At 50.0% G+C, this 16,749-nt stretch overlaps 1 protein-coding gene across 1 annotated transcript in view; it reads right to left on the reverse strand.

Annotated features, from left to right (window-relative positions):
- Positions 1 to 16,749, reverse strand: part of TRIM24 (tripartite motif containing 24) — a 1,193,545-nt gene that overhangs the window by 1,021,391 nt on the left and 155,405 nt on the right. The window contains exon 3 of the mRNA XM_086952962.1: positions 15,334 to 15,481. Coding sequence (XP_086809088.1) covers positions 15,334 to 15,481 — 148 coding nt within the window. The remainder of the gene's footprint in view (positions 1 to 15,333; positions 15,482 to 16,749) is intronic.

Raw genomic sequence — 16,749 nt, forward strand, 5'->3', positions numbered from 1 at the left:
TGAAACGGAGATACTTTCTGTGCGACTTCAGGATTGGGATGTGGAAATACGCATCCTGCAAGTTGAGCGACACCATCCAGTCTCCTTCCATCAGCGCTTGAAGAACCTGAACAAGGGTGAGCATCTTGAATTTCTCCTGCTTCAGATAGAGATTCAAGATCCTGAGATCCAGGATTGGACGAAGCCTGCCATCCTTTTTGGGGATCAGGAAATACCGGGAGTAGCATCCCTGACCCCTTTCCTGCTCTGGGACCACCTCTATCGCACCCTTTCGTAACAGAGTTAGAACCTCCTCCTGCAGAAGAGACAGATGTTCCTCGGTGCAAAAACCTTGACAAGGAGGGTAAACAGGAGGGAATTCCCGAAAGGGAAGGGCATACCCATTTTCTACAAGATTGAGAACCCAAAGATCTGTTGTAACCGATTCCCAATCCTGTAGAAAATGGGTAAGCCGACCCCCAACCGGACCCACATGATCCTGAATAGCGGATCTAGGGCTGCTTTTCTGTGGCAGGGGCGTTGGAAGAGGTGGAGGAGGAAGAGGGCTGACGTCCACGAGGACGCGCTCTTTGCTTTACCCTGTACGATCTGTACACTGAATTTTGCTGCTGCTGCTGTTGCTGCTGCTGCTGTTGGCCTTGCCGGAAATTCCGAAAGGAGCGACCAAAGCCACTGAACCAAGTGCCTCTGATCTGGAGACCCAAAGACTTAGCTGTCGCTCTGCAATCCTTGAATCTCTCAAGAGCCGCATCCGCCTTCTTCCCAAAGAGACCAGAACCATCAAAAGGAAGATCCAGCAAAGTCGCCTGAACATCAGCCGGAAAGTCCGATGACTTCAACCAGGCGGACCTCCTAGTGGCGACAGCAGTGCCCATGATACGAGCCACAGAGTCGTCAGTGTCCAGACCACTTTGAATAACCTGGCTAGCCGCCGCCTGAGTATCAGAAATCACTTCCTCAAAATCCTTCCGGTTGGCATCAGGAATTTTTGGAACCAGGACACGCAAAGTGTCCATCAGGGTATGCACATACCTTCCCATTAGACAAGTGGCATTAGTTGACTTCAACGCCATGCTCGCCGAAGAAAAGGTCTTTTTTGCAACATGGTCCTGTTTCTTTGCCTCCTTTTCACATTCAAACCTGAGGAAAGGCACTAAGACTCTTTTTAGAACAGGCAGCCTGAATGACCAGGCTCTCTGGCGAAGGATGAGAAGACAGAAAAGCCGGGTCCTCAGGAGCAGCCCTGTACCTCCTTGCAACACTCTTAGAAACCGCAGGAGCCGACAATGGTTTCTTCCACACCTCCATAATAGGATCTGTCAAGGCATCATTAAATGGAAGTAAAGGCTCAACCACAGAATTTAGAGAATGCAAGACCTCAGTGAGGATATTGGACTTGAACTCCACTGTAGGCAGAGTCAATTGAAGAAGTTCAGCTGCCTTCCTCATAACTAGATGGTAAGGTTGGATATCCTTAGAAGGAGCACCAGAGCCTGAGGGCAACTCCCACTCTGGAGAGAAATCAAGACTTCCTGAATCCGCCAACTCCTCAAAACAGCTCTCCTCCAATTCACCTTCCTCAGCATCAGATTGTGAATCCAGGTACCTCTGCTCTTCCAAAAGGCGTTGAGCTTCCCTTCTGGACCTCTCCTTTACACGCCTCGCAGCCGGATCCACCTGCGGTTCCGACGGATTCGGGGCAGATGCCGGTATCGAATCCGATGGCACAGAAGAATGCCCTCGAGGACGATCTGGAGCGGGCGACGCTGGAATCGGCGTCGACGACTTCGGCGGAGCCAGAAATTGCCAATGAGGCGTCGGAGTCGGCATGTAAGGCATGAATGGAGCAGGAGGATAGGAGTGAGGAACACCCAGGCTGAAAGCTAAAGGACCCATGGGACCCGAAGGTGCACCAGAGGGGTACCACGCCCTTGAGAAGACGCCATACATAGCGTTAAGAAACGCTGAAGGGTCCTGGCCTGGAGCAGGAAAGGGCGGCTGAAAACCATCAGGCCGGTCCGGAGGAGGGATCGGATTCGGCTCTTCAACAGGCGCAGAATCCACAACCTCCCGAGCCTCTTCCTCTTCACGGGCCGGGGACAGCGCCAAATTCGGAGCCGGAGAGGGTACCGGAGCCGGAATGGGAGAGCGCCCATGCGACTCGGAAGGAGAGGCCTCACCTTCAGGCTCAGAGACTTCGAGAGTAACCACCTTCAAACGTACCTTCTTCGGTGACCTCGACCTCGAGCCCGACTCCTTACCAGACCGACGTCGGGACTCATGTCTCCTCTTCTTATGTTTCTTCTTCGACTTCGAAACATGATCCGACGCCGACTTCGAAGACGACCTCTCTCGAGAACCAGATCTCGACCTCGCCCTGGACTTCGACCTCGCCCTTCGAGAACGAGACCTCGACGACTTCTCCTTTCCAGTTTTCACCTTAGCAACCAGGAGTTTGGCTTCTCCTCCCTCAGGGCCTTCGGGTTCATCTTCCGACATGAAGAACAATCCTCCACATCATGGTCGGAACTCAAACACCAGATGCAGTCATCATGGGGGTCGGTAATAGACATCATTTTACCGCACTCCCTGCAGGGCTTGAAGCCGGTCTTCTTGGATGACATCGTCGAAGAGACAGGATACAGAGAAGCAGACATTTGCAACAAAATGGCAACAAAGTACCAGTTGGCTACAGAGATTCCCGATAACGCGGAAAAAAGGGAACTGATGTCATCACGCCGGCGTGGGCCTATTATGGCGTTGGTGATGTCAGCGGAGTCGCGAGCGGAGCCGTGTCTCTGTGACGTCCTATCCACGTCGGCGCGAGGCTACGAAAAGAATTTCCGAATGTTGCCGACGCAAGGGGGATATTCACAAGGTGAGGAATCCACACGGCAGATGTATCTTTCAGAAATTGTCTTTTTCTGTCCAATTTAATTTTGTTTTAAAGTGTATTGTATTTATTGTCTTGACCTTTTTATGAAACGAATATGCTACTTACCAGTATGCATCTGTTCTTGGCATGTAGGGCTGCTGACATTCATATCTGTGCATATATCGCCGCCTAGTGTTGGGTCCGGATGATTGCACATTGTTGTCCTGGAAGAGTCTTCGAAGTATCACGAGATAGGTGGCTCCTCCCCTGACTACAGTGCGCATGGGCATCGACTCCATCCTCAGATTGTTTTTAGCCATTGTGGCCAAGATGGAGTGAAACTCAGTGAATGATGACCATGCTATGAGTATATGTGAATACTGCAGCTGCTACAGGCGCCGGGGAGGAGGGCGGGCGATATGAATGTCAGCAGCCCTACATGCCAAGAACAGATGCATACTGGTAAGTAGCATATTCGGTTCGAGGCATGTGGGCTGCTGAATTCATATCTGTGCATAGAATATATAGCAGTCCCTCCATTAGCGGCGGCCGACCGTGCCAGCTGCAGCAGTTTGGAAAAGTGTTTTGAGAACAGCCTGCCCTACAGCTGCCTGCTGTTTGGAGTGCACATCAACACAGTAATGCTTAGTAAAGTGTGTGGTAGACCATGTGGCTGCTCTGCATATGTCTTCCAAAGGAATGTTTCCTAGGAATGCCATAGAGGCCCCCAACTTTCCGGTGGAGTGGGCTCTTGGTGGAATGGTAAGAGTACGTTTTGCTTTCAGATAGCAGATCTGGATACATTTAACAATCCACCTAGCAATACCAGCCTTGGAAATAGGGTTACCTTTGTGGTGTGGTGCAAAGGCGACAAAGAGTTGCTTAGTTTTCCTAAAATCCTTGGTCCTATCGATGTAATACATTAGGGCCCTTTTGACGTCAAGGGTATGGAGCATCCGCTCTGTCAATGACTCGGGATTTGGAAAGAAAACAGGTAATTCAATAGTCTGGTTGATATGGAATTGAGACACAACCTTGGGAAGAAATTTAGGGTTAGTGCGAAGCACTACCCTGTTGGAATGAATTTGAATAAATGGCTCCTGGATAGTTAGGGCTTGTAATTCACTAACCCTCCGTAGCGATGTAATTGCTATGAGGAAAGCCACTTTCCACGTCAAGAACTGAATCTCGCAGGAATGCAGTGGTTCAAAGGGAGGACCCATCAGCCTGGTAAGGACCACATTGAGGTTCCACTCCGGAGCTGGTGGAGTCCGTGGAGGAAAGACTTGTTTGAGTCCTTCAGAAAAGCCTTAATGGCAGGCACCCTGAAAAGGGAGAGGTGCTGCCTATTCTGGAGATAAGCGGCCATTGCAGACAGATGAATGCGAATGGAAGCATAGGCCAGATCACATTTGCACAGATGGAAAAGGTAACAGATGATATTCTGAATAGAAGCATCCAGCGGGTTAATGTTGTGGTCTGCAGAATAAATGGCAAACCGCTTCCATTTTGCCGCATAGCATGCTCTGGTGGTGGGCTTCCGTGCCTCCCGAATGATGTCCATACAGTCAGAAGGTAAGTGCAGGTAGCCAAACTCTAGGACTTCAGGAGCCAGATCGCCAGGTTGAGCTGTTGCGGATCTGGATGCTGAATGTCGCCATGGCTCTGCGTCAGAAGGCTGTGTGTGAGATGTAGCCTCTGATGCGGTACCACGGACAGTTCTAGAAACGTGGTGTACCATGGTTGGTGAGCCCACGTTGGAGCAACCAGGATGAGAGTCATCGAGTGCTGCCTGAGCTTGCATGCCACCAGCGGTATCAGAGGTGCTGGGGGAAAAGCATACGCAAATTTGCCTGACCAGTTCATCCATATCGCATTGCCCTGCGACTGTGGGTGAGGGAACCTGGCGGCGAAGCTTTGGCGTTTTGCGTTCTCCCTTGTGGCAAAGAGGTCGATCTCTGGATGACCCCACTTTCGGAAGTACGGTTGGATAACCGATGGATGTATCTCCCACTCGTGCATTTGGTGGCTGTGCCTGCTGAGCAGGTCCACCATCTGATTGTCCTTGCCTAGGAGGTGCTCTACCATGAGGAAGATGTTCCTCTGAATGGCCCACTTCCACATGCTCTGAGCCAGATAAGACAGTTGCGGAGAGTGTGTTCCTCCCTGCTTTTGAATGTAGTACATTGCCGTCATGTTATCCGTCCGGATCAACACGACCTTCTTGCACAGATGTACTTTGAAGGCTTTTAGTGCCATGAAGATAGCCATCAGTTCCAGAACATTGATGTCCATCTTCCTTTGCTGTTGCGTCCATAGTCCCTGCACAGTGTACTGGAGTACATGCGCTCCCCATCCCTGGAGAGAAGCGTCTGTCGTCCGCATGATCTGTGGCACAGGCTCTTGGAACGGTCGGCCCTTGCAAAGGTTTCGTGGATTCCACCAATGCAGAGAGTTGTATGCCCGACCGCTCACCAACACTAGGTCTTTCAACTGCCCGTGAGCCTGAGTCCACTGACGTGCCAAGCACTACTGAAGCGGACGCATATGCAGTCTCGCGTGCGGGACTATGGAGATGCAGGAGGCCATCATGCCTATCAACTGCATGAACACTCTTGCTGGAAGCGAGTGTTGAGGTCTGAATTTTTGGATCAACGATTGGATGCTGCTGACTCGCACTGAATTCGGCTGTGCTGTGGCCACCAGAGTGTCTATGGTCGCGCCCAGATACTGCCGTATGTGAGCGGGCTGGAGGTGGGATTTTGGGTAATTCAGTGACAATCCCAGATCGTGCAGGAGGTGAATGGTGTGGGACATGTGGGCGGCACACTGCTGGGCTGACTTTGCCTGGATGAGCCAGTCGTCCAGATAGGGGTAGACATGGATGTTTTGTCTCCTCAGATGTGTCGCCACTGTCGCCAGGCACTTTGTGAACACCCTGGGTGCCGTGGTGACACCGAAAGGCAAAACCTTGAATTGGTAGTGCTGGTTTTGGATGGTGAACCTGAGGTATTTCCGGTGTGAAGGGTGTAGTGGAATGTGAAAGTACGCATCCTTCAGGTCTAAAGTTGCGAGAAAGTCCCCCTGCTGGATCAGTGGGAGCACTTGCTGCAGGGTCAGCATATGGAAGTGCTCCGACAGGATGTAGTAGTTGAAGGGCCTGAGGTCTAGGATGGGCCTGAGGGACCCGTCCTTCTTCGGTATCAGGAAGTACAGGGAGTAGACCCCTGTGCCTCTTTCTTGTATAGGCACGAGCTCTATTGCCCCTTTTTGCAGCATGACGGTGACCTCCTGCTGCAATAAGTGCAAGTGCTCGTCCGACATAGGACGGTGCTTTGGGGGCATGTTGGGTGGAGTGGATGTTAACTCCAGACAATAACCGAATTGTATAAGCTTTCTGACCCACCTGTCCGTGGTGATGGACTTCCAGACGGGCAGGAACTGCTGGAGTCTCCCCCCGACCGGTGTTGTGTGGTCGGGGGCAGTGACAAGGCGTCACTGTTTGCTGGTGGTAGAGGACCTGGAGCTGTTGTTGCCAAGTCCTCTGCCTTTGGCGCTGTTGCCGCGATATCCACCTCGACTCTTGTTGGCATAAGTAGTCTGGGTGTTGCCTTTGTAGAATTGCGTGGCCTGGGAAAGCTGACCCCTTGAGACGCCTCTAGTGTTGGAGCGACGAAAGGACCCACCCCGAAACTGCTGGGACTGTAAGGCACCCATGGATTTGGCAGTGTCAGTGTCCTTCATTTTTTCTAGGGTGGTGTCAACCTCTGGGCCAAACAGGTGATCTGGGTTGACCGTTTGGTTCAGGAGGGTGGTTTGGATGTCTGGCTTAAATCCAGAGATTCTCAGCCAGGCGTGTCTCCGAAGCATAACACTGGTGTTAATAGCTCGCGCAGCGGTATCGGCTGCGTCCAGAGCGCACTTAATGGTAGCGTTGGAGATTAGCTTCCCCTCTTGGATTAGCATCTCAGCCCCTTCTTTGTATTGATCAGGCAGGTGTTGCAAAAGTGTCTCTAGTGTATCGTAGTGCGCCCTATCATAGCGCGCTAGAAGCGCCTGTGTGTTAGAGATGCGCCATATGTTGGCTGCCTGTGCTGCTACCCTCTTCCCCGAAGCCTCAAAGACCTTGTATTCTTTGTCTGGGGGAGGAGCATCACCCGTAGTCTGAGAATTGGCCCTCTTTCGGGCATTCGAGACGACAACGGAGTCCAGAGGCAACTGTCCTTTAAGGTAGGTAGGATCAGTAGGTGCCGCTTTCTATTTTTTGTCAATCCTAGGGTTTATCACCCTCGCCCTGGTAGGTTCCTTAAAGACCTCAGCAGCATGCTTTAAAACACCTTTTAGCATAGGCAGAGTTTTCACAGTCTTTTCCGATACAGAAAAAGTGTCAAAGAGGAAATCCACATCCACAGGGTCAGCATGCAGCTGAACATTGTGATTGTTAGCAGCCCGTTCAATGAGGGCATTGAAAGCAGCAGAGTCTTCAGTAGATGAAGTCTTAGCCGAAAAGAGTTGAGGGTCTTGTCCTGAATGAGGATCCCCAGGGTCACCACCAGCTGCCCAGGGCTCATTTGTATCCTCAGGCTCTGTGTAGACTGGATAACTGTATTCATCCTCCTCATCACCCTCACCAGCGTCCACATCGGAGTAAGTGGGCGAGACATCATGAGTCTGTGGTGAACGGGGTTCCACCAAGACAGGAGAGCAAGCAGAGTCCTTCTTCCTCTTGAGAGGGATCTTGTAAGACTCCAGTAGGGGTTCTGGGGTGATTTTCCGCTTCAGAAGGGAAAGCCTGCCCGTTTCGGCGTCGATGAAGTGTTCTTGACGCTCCTCCTCCGAAGGGTGTCGAGGTCGCGGGCCGTTGACCACCAACGAGGCCTTCGGCGCCAAGGAGACCTTCTCGGGCACGCCGGCCCCCGGCCTAGGAGCGAAAGCCTTCGGCGCCGTCTTAGGCGGCAAGGTAAGGAGGATCGGCGTGGACGCCTTAACCGGTTGCTCCACAGGCTTGGCAGGCGGAGGGTCCTTCGGCTCGACTGCCGCGGTGCCGTCCCTGATGCGTTGCAGGGAGTCCGTGACCTTTTTGGTGAATGCGGCGGATGGACGCGCCGGTTCAGCGGAGTCCCTTGAGGCCACCTTCGGAGCAGAGTCCTTTGAGGCCACCTTCGGAGTCGACTCCCGTGGCGCAGCACCCTTGGCCTTGTGTGGACGCAGGGCGGAGAGAACCTTCGGGTCATCGGGCCGCTTCTTCGGGTCGCCGAAAGTTTTCTTTGGGTCGTCGACAGCCTTCTTCGGGTCGACAAGGCCCTTGCCGGCGTCGACCATCTTCGGCACCGACGCGCCGGTGTCGAACACCTTCACCTTAGTCTTCGGCGCGGCATCCTTTGGCTCGGCGCCCTTGAATGGGCCCTTCGGCTAGACAGCCATCTTCGGCCTCTTCAGCGCCGAGGCCTCAGAAGTTTTCGATCCGACTAATGCGATGCGCACTTTCGGTTTCGATACTTGCACCTGCGCAGTATCTGGCGTCGAGACCGTATGTTTTACTTTCGGTTTCGTTTTGACCGAGAGTGGCTCGGTAACAATGTCCGTGGCCGGGCCCGAAGGCGGGGCCGTGGAACCCATATCGAGGTCTTGGGTAAGGCCCGAAGGCGATCCCTCGACCTGGGCCTTATAGATAGGCACGCCCCCAGAGTCAGTTTGAGGGAGCTCCTCGTCTGAGCTATCCTCCATGGCCCCGAAGGCACCGTCGTCGTCTCCTACCTCTTCGACGACTTCTCCTCTTTCGAACACCTCAGCATCAGCGTCGTAGTCTTCCTCGACGTCCGACGCGGGGTTCGATTCCTGGATATATTCTTCCTCGACATCCCCAGCATCGAAAATGTCCGTAGGCGCCGGAGCAGATTGCTGGGCCTCCAGGCGCGCAGCTAGTCGGAGCTTGAGTGACTTCTTGGACCTGAATCGTGAACAGGCCACACACTCATCGTGGTCCGGCGACAGACACTTGTTGCACACCGGGTGGACGTCGATGTGTGGGTACTTCGAGTTACAGACCGGACATCTCTTGAATGGACTTCGGTCCATGATGGATGGTCGATAAGTCAGGAGCGTCGACTAGGCCTTCCGCGCCGAGAACACGCGGAAGTACAGAAAGCGGCTCGGAGCCGAGCTAGAAGAAAGTAAGCCGAACGCAAGACAATACCGACATATAGACTCAAGACCTTTAGGTCTCAAGAAAGTTTTTCTATTGATTCCGACAAGAGGGCATTAAAGACATCCGAACCCAATGGCGGAAAAAAACAATCTAAGGATAGAGTCGATGTAGTTCAGGGGAGGAGCCACCTATCTCGTGATACTTCGAAGACTCTTCCAGGACAACAATGTTATATCATCCGGACCCAACACTAGGCGGCGATCTATGCACAGATATGAATTCAGCAGCCCACATGCCTCGAACTGTATTTTATGCTTGCTGTATATTGTCTTTTATGATATATATCGAAATAAAGACCTTTTGACTTGTATAAAATTTGATTTTATTTGGCTATCCTTTTCACTTCATGATGAAGTGCTGGCCAATGTAGCCTTGTACGTTAGGCTGCATTATTTGTCTTTGATTTTCTCTTAAGTTTCTATGCCGGACTGCAAAAGAAGACAATTTAAGAGACCATTTTTGATTGCTCCGGGGTCCCCGCACATGGGCTGGACTATTCACTAGATTATGACTATAACAGAGATCCCTTACTACAGAATCTTCTGCCGGTCTCATGGTGCGCCTGTTAATGTTCTAGCAGTGCTAGCAAGACTCAGGAACATGGGCTTCAGGAAGTCAGATAATACATACATCGTGTGGATCTGCCTTGGCATTTTTTTCTGCCTACAGGCTGGTCACTTGTAAAAAAGATGGCATTTTTCTGACCATATAACTGTAATTCCTACCAGGAAAACACAAAAAAGGCAGGGAAAGACAAAACAACATTGGGTGAAACAGTAATTAGTCAAATTCAGTTAAGAATTTTTAAGAAAAACACAATTTTGGTTGAGCTCAATGCTCCAGTGTCCAGTCAGCAGGAGCTGGAAAAAGGAACTGAAGTAACTGCCACCTGCAGTGTATGATGGGATGTTGGTGGTACCTGGATTCTTAAAGGCGTACCGACTGTTGTAGACAAATAATGTCAGCCTATGAGGCTACTCCGTCCTGCTCCTTTCAATCTCTATCAATAAAAAGGTTTGTGAGGGATAGTTATACTGTTTGACACAAACTATCTGAAAATTGCTTTATTCTGGCCCCTTTTTTCTCTTCAAGATTACAAATCTGGCCATTGTAGCCTAGGTAAATAGGCTGCATAATCGGTCTCTCCTAAGTGTCTTTGCAGGCTTTCCTGAAGAAAGGTGAGAGAGAAGAGGAGAGAGAAGAGAAGAGAGAAGAAGTGAGAAGAGGAGAGAAGTGAGAGGAGAAGAGAGGAGAGATTAGGGACTAGGGACTAGAGACTAGAGATTATATATTAAAGATAGATTTCAACAGCTCTGGGGTTCCCACACGTGAGCAGGACTTTTCAGCACTTTTAACTATAATGTGAATCCCCTGAGAGAGAATTTGTAGTTGGCTAGAGATTTAATTTAATTTAAAAAGTATTTGTTGAGCGCAACGTTCACCATGCGGTTTCTTGGCGCTATGGAGGCAGACTTTAGCAGTGACACAAACAAGACTAGAGATGACAGGGAGGGGAAGGAATTACATTGGGAAAGCTTGGGTAAAAAGAAGAGTCTTGAGCTCTTTTCGGAAGGCAGGGTAGTGAGTAGCCGAACGTAAATGGTCAGGAAGGGAGTTCCAAAAGGAGGGTGCCAAAACAGAAAAATTGGATCCACCCCATTTCTTACGTCTGTATCTGGGAACTTGTAGGAGTGATTGGGTAGATGACCGCAACTCGCGAACAGGGGTGTATTCTTTGAGTAAAGAAGAAATTAAGGCCGGAGCAGTCCCTTGGCGTGCCTGGAAGACCATGCAGCCAGTCTTAAATAAGGTTCGCTCCTTTACAGGCAGCCAGTGCAGTGCTTTCAGCAGGGGGGTGGAATGATGGAAACGAGAAAGTCCGTGGATCAATCTGGCCGCCTGGTTTTGAACCAGCTGGAGCTTCTGGAGACTGTAAGCCGGGATGCCGTTGTAGAGGGCATTGGCGTAGTCCAGCCGGGAAACAACCAGGGCGGACATGATTAACCTGAGGGCAGAAGGAGAAAAGAAACGGGAGACAGAGCGGATGGTGCGGAGAACAAGAAAGCAAGAAGATACGACAGAACTGATTTGTGAGTGGAGGTTGAGATGGTTATTGAGTTTGATACCCAGGGTTTTAACTGAGGAAGAGGGTGTGGGAGGGGGTCCCAAAGAGGAGGGCCAGAAGAGGGAGTTCCAGGGACTGGATGAACCACCTGTAAGGACCAACTCTGTTTTATCAGGATTCAACTTCAGATGATTGTGGTTCATCCAGTCACTGATAAAAATCATAATAGACTGAAAGTTAGAGATAGAATGAGGAGAAGAGGAAAGGTTGAAGATAAGCTGGAGGTCATCTGCGTAGTTAAACACTGTGACCTCCAGCTGTTGAAGGGCAAAAATCAAAGGATAGATATAGAGATTGAATAGGAGGGGAGAAAGGGAAGAGCCCTGAGGGACACCACAAGTGAGTTGGAGTTGAGTGGCCGAGAAATCCCCCAGCCGAACCGCCTGGGTACGGTCCCTCAGGAAGGACGCTAACCACACCAGGGCTGGGCCCTCGACCCCCGCCGCTCCGACACGGGACAGTAGGATGGTATGGTCAACCGTGTCGAAGGCGGCGGAGAGGTCGAGGAGCACCAAGGCCTGGTTGTTGTCATGGTCCATGCCCTCCCTGAGATGGTTCAGGACCGACACCACGACGGACTCGGTGGAGTGCCTAGGCCGAAAGCCCGCCTGGCTGGACGCAAGGCCACCATTTGCTTCCACATGGGCACTGAGGACTGATGTAACGTGTCGCTCTAGTACCTTGCCCAGATAGGGCAGGAGGGAAATGGGGCGGTAGTTGGCTGGGATAGAAGGGTCCAGCCCAGGCTTCTTAAGAATAGGGACTACGGTGGCAGATTTCAAGGCTGGAATTACTACACCCTGAGCCAGCGAGCTGTTAAGAAGGGATAAAGGTGGTTTGGGGCAGACCGAGTAGATTTGTTGGAGGATATAGGCAGGGCAGGTATCCGCCGGGGAACCAGATTTTATTTTGGGGAGTGTTGCAAGGAATGCCTCCTCAGTGAGCGGAGGGAAGGAGGAAAGAAAGCAATGAACAGTCGGAGGAGTGGGCTCCACAAAAGCGTGGGAAGGAGGTGGAATGTTAGCTCTGATATTGACAATTTTTTCCAAAAAATAGATGTTCAATGAATCGCAGAGGGACTGGGAAGGGGGAGGTTTGGGGGAAGCTCTGTCTGAATACGCCAGGTCCTGGACAATGGAGAAGATCTCCCTGGACTTGTTCTCTGCTGCCAATATTTTCGCTGAGAAATGAGCTGTTTTGGCGCTCAATATAGCTTTTTTATAGTCATTCAGCAAAAATAAATAGGACTTTTTTAATAAGGGGCAGTAGTCCATTCTCCAGTGCCTTTCTGCACGCCGAAGAGTCAGCTTCTTTGCCTTTAGATCGTCACCAAACCAGCGATTGGATTCCTTAGGTCTTTGAGTGGATATCCGTCGTAGTGGGGCTACCTTATCACAGCCTCCCGCAAGCCAGGTGTCAATGGCGGCGGCTTGGGAGGTGGAAGATAGGCCCTCAAGGTTAGGTGCGGAGGTTAGCAGCGAAGATGACAGGGCGGTAAAGTCCACCCTATTCCAATTGCGTGCCCAGATATTTTTGGCAGGTGGAGTCTTAGTTGCCAACCTAGGGTGGAGAGAAAAGGATACCGTGGCGTGGTCTGACCAAGGACATGGGGACACGGTCATGGAAGAGACCGATACATTAAGGGACCAGACCTGGTCAAGTACATGACCGTGAGTGTGGGTGGGAGTGTGTAAGTGAGAGGCAAAGTTAAGGGAAGTGAGTGAGTCGGAAAATTGTTTGGAAGCTAAGCTTTCCTGAGGGTCTGAGGGCCAGTAATTAAAATCCCCCAGTACCAGAATAGAGGCATGATTTATAGCTAAGGTGGCTAACAGGTCCTGAAAAGCCGGCAGGAATGACTGGGTAGGTTGGGGTGGGCGGTACATCAGTAGGCAAGTGAGCGGGGGAGAGAAAGCCAGAGAACGAGCTACCAGGTGCTCGGTGGAGTTGATAGTGAGGGAAGGAAGGAGTTGAAAATTATACTCGGCTCTAGAAATAAGGGCTACTCCACCTCCTAACTTACCCCCTGATCGATCGGCACGAAGGGCCACATAAGAGGTAGGGAGAGCAGCCAACAGAGAAGGCAATGAGGTTTCACAGAACCATGTTTCTGTTAGAAATAACATATCAGGCCGGTGGGTGTCCAACAGCACAAATAGCTCTTGATGGTGCTTTACGGCCGACCTGGTATTAAGTAAAATAAGAGATAAAGGGAGGGGAGGAGGTGCAGGGGAAGGGTCAAGTGGGTGGGACAAGGAGAGTGAGAAGGTGGGGGATACCGGATAATGGGGATTAAGATACAGGCCAGAATCAGTGATGTGTCTGATGGTAGAAGCTGCTAAGGGCCAAGGGCCACGAAGAGCGATGAGAGCCGAGGAGGAATAGGGAGGTACATATGGCCGTGCCCCTAGCCCTGACCGGCCGCGGACGGGCGCAGACGGGCAGGACTTTGGCTTGACTTCGGCGCGCCTTCGTCGCGCCCGCTGCGCTCGTCCGCTGCGCTCCCTCATTGGGGGACGACTAAATAGGGTCGGAGCGCGGGGGGTGTGGCGTCGAGCTAGGTCGCCTGACCTGCCCAGCTCAAGATGGCGCCCACACTCCACCGAGCCCCGAGGTGAGTTATAAAAGATAAGGCTCCAGTTGCCTTTAGGAAGGTCCAAGGATGATAAAAGTAATTTTTAAAAGGCGGCGCCGCTGCTCTCGCTCAGCAGGGCGTCAGCGTTTTCAGCAGTCTCAAATGTCACACTGCAGGCGCGAACCCACTGCCACCGGGGTCGCCTGCCTCCAGGCTGAGCTCTGCAGACGCTGCTCCTAAATAGGGGCGGAGCGCGGGGGGTGTGGCGTCGAGCTAGGTCGCCTGACCTGCCCAGCTCAAGATGGCGCCCACACTCCACCGAGCCCCGAGGTGAGTTATAAAAGATAAGGCTCCAGTTGCCTTTAGGAAGGTCCAAGGATGATAAAAGTAATTTTTAAAAGGCGGCGCCGCTGCTCTCGCTCAGCAGGGCGTCAGCGTTTCAGCAGTCTCAAATGTCACACTGCAGGCGCGAACCCACTGCCACCGGGGTCGCCTGCCTCCAGGACCACCTGAAAGATTGTTACTAAAAGTTAGTAATTTGTTCTTCAGATGAATTCTTACTAACGGCAGATTCCTCAACTTGTGAATAGATAACATAGCAAATACCTGCCATAATGATGGGTCTGTGAACCGGCCCATACCAAAAATAGGGAGGGTGCGGGCCTAGGCAGAACCGGAGTGCATGAAACGCCCAACACTGTCCGTGGGCTGGACCCTTCCTGTCCGGTGCCCACCCCAGGTTCGCTGTGCCCTGCAGATGCTGCACAACCCTCCCCGCCTACCTGTATTTACCGCCCGCGGCTGCCGCTCTCCTCCCGCAGGCAGAGCCACAGGTCCACAGCGAGGCTCGGCTGGGGGGAAGTGACGCAGCGGAGCTGGAGCAGACAGGTGGATTGTGAATCGATGAGTCTCCCCCAGCAGTGCTCTGTTGAGGAGAGAGCGGCAGAGGGGGAGGCTGCACAATGCGAAGCAGATACCCGCAGGGAGGGGGAGGGAGAGGCGGCCTTCGCCGAACAATGGGCTCTAATCATCAAACCATCAAGACTGTAGGAAGGTTTCGGTCTTGACCACTGCCACTTTTTTCTCATGTTTTGGCGTGTAACTCTGTTGCTTAAATAATATCATATAATCAGCATTCAGTTAATGATTATCACTCCGATAAATCTGAATTCTATCAAACAACAATCCATTCAGCAATTCATCATTAATTACTTTATTATTTATTTTGGTTTATAGGAGCAGTGATTATTCCATTCTAAATAACAGTTGGTCTCGGTTTCAAGGTTTACAGCCATAGCTGAATAGATTTCTTGATGAAATTCAGATGAATTCAATTTAGTTATCATTATCTGTATAGTGATGTTTGCATTCTACATTCAAATGTGTAACCTCATAAAATGGTAATTGCCGTGAGAAGGTAACCTAAAGTGAAGGGCCCTTACTACTGTTCTTCAGTGCAGGGTTTTTCCTGCGCTAATCATGCAGAAATACAAAGACACATGTAGGTAAGATGGAGCAAAAAAAAAAGAAGAACTTGCAGAAGATTATTTTACCTGGTGATACTTCTTCCTTCTGTCGCACTGTATGTTCTTTAGTGAACTTGACTCTCTGATGGGCACGGACACAAGTCTTGCACAACCATTCCACGCATTCAACACAAAATCCCTGAGCCTCTGCGTTATCCTCACAGCTTGTACATGCCTGTAAAGAAGTGAAACTCCTTTGACCAGAACAGACCACACAACATTTGCTTTATTAACTCTGAATCAGCAGTAACTGTTTCTCACATGGGGAAAACTACTAATTATTTAATCATGATATCAAGTACTACAATAATAAAACCAGGCATTTACCTGCAACTCTTGTTCTCAGTTATAGATATATTAATAATAAAGCACATAAGCACTGACTATACTTAACTGTGCACCATACAAAATATTTTTCAGTTAGTGTTTTACTAACTGAAAATTATTTTATGGCCAAAAAATATAGATTAATAAAATAACAATTCTCAAAATGTCTATTCAGCTTTAATTCTTTAATGGACAAAAATGACCACCAGGAAATTTATAAGAAGAAAACTTGTTGCTGCATTGACCCAATATGAAAGCCTTATTTTAAAAAGAAAAAGCAGAAAGGCATTCTGCAAAAAGGAAAAGTTACTTACCTATTAAATCAAGATTTCCAATCCAATCCCAAATGTCTTTATTTCAGCCATTTAAGACCATAAAAGATACAGTAAAAATGTTTAAAACACATGAAAGCATACAATTAAAAAAAAAACAGTGCAGGAAAACAAGGGACTAGTTGAATCAGTTCATAATAGACTCTGGAATTAAAACCCAATTAGCTACAGTTCAGTGCAGTTCATTCCACAGTTAGGAGTCAAGATTTCAATGGCGGGAAAAAATATCAACCTAAAAATCATAATTTTTCTTGTTTATCTTTCAATAAAGACGCATTATAACAATGGAGAATTTAAAATTGCCTCAGACGCCCGCAGAACTGAACTTCTAATTTTGTTTTATCTTCTGCTTTTTGAAAGCGAGCAATACTCAAACCTTAGAAGACAAATTTCACTGCTACTTTAGAGCATTCAAGTTCAACAAACATGGAATTCAGCAGCGATAGTTCGAACCTCAGTACTTTTCAATGGTCTAGTGAAGGGTGTAGGACCTAAAAACAAACTAGATTCTGTTGGTTTTACTGATGAGGCAAGATGGATGTTTATGGATTTAAATCAGCTCTACGACCAGCAGATACAAAACATCAAGCGCACAGCAGCAAGGAAATCTTCGTCATCATCAAAGACTTCACCACGCCTCCCGCAACATCACCCCCTCACAAGATCTTTACAAGCTCTCAAAATTCTTCTGTAACAAAATCCCTTTTATATACAGCAACTTCGACCCTCAACCGGATTCCATCACCATCATGACAACATCCCATCACGGCTAAAGAACGAACTT

The sequence above is a fragment of the Lissotriton vulgaris genome, chromosome 1_2 (assembly GCF_964263255.1).
Source record: "Lissotriton vulgaris chromosome 1_2, aLisVul1.2, whole genome shotgun sequence".
Classification (NCBI taxonomy): Eukaryota; Metazoa; Chordata; class Amphibia; order Caudata; family Salamandridae; genus Lissotriton; species Lissotriton vulgaris.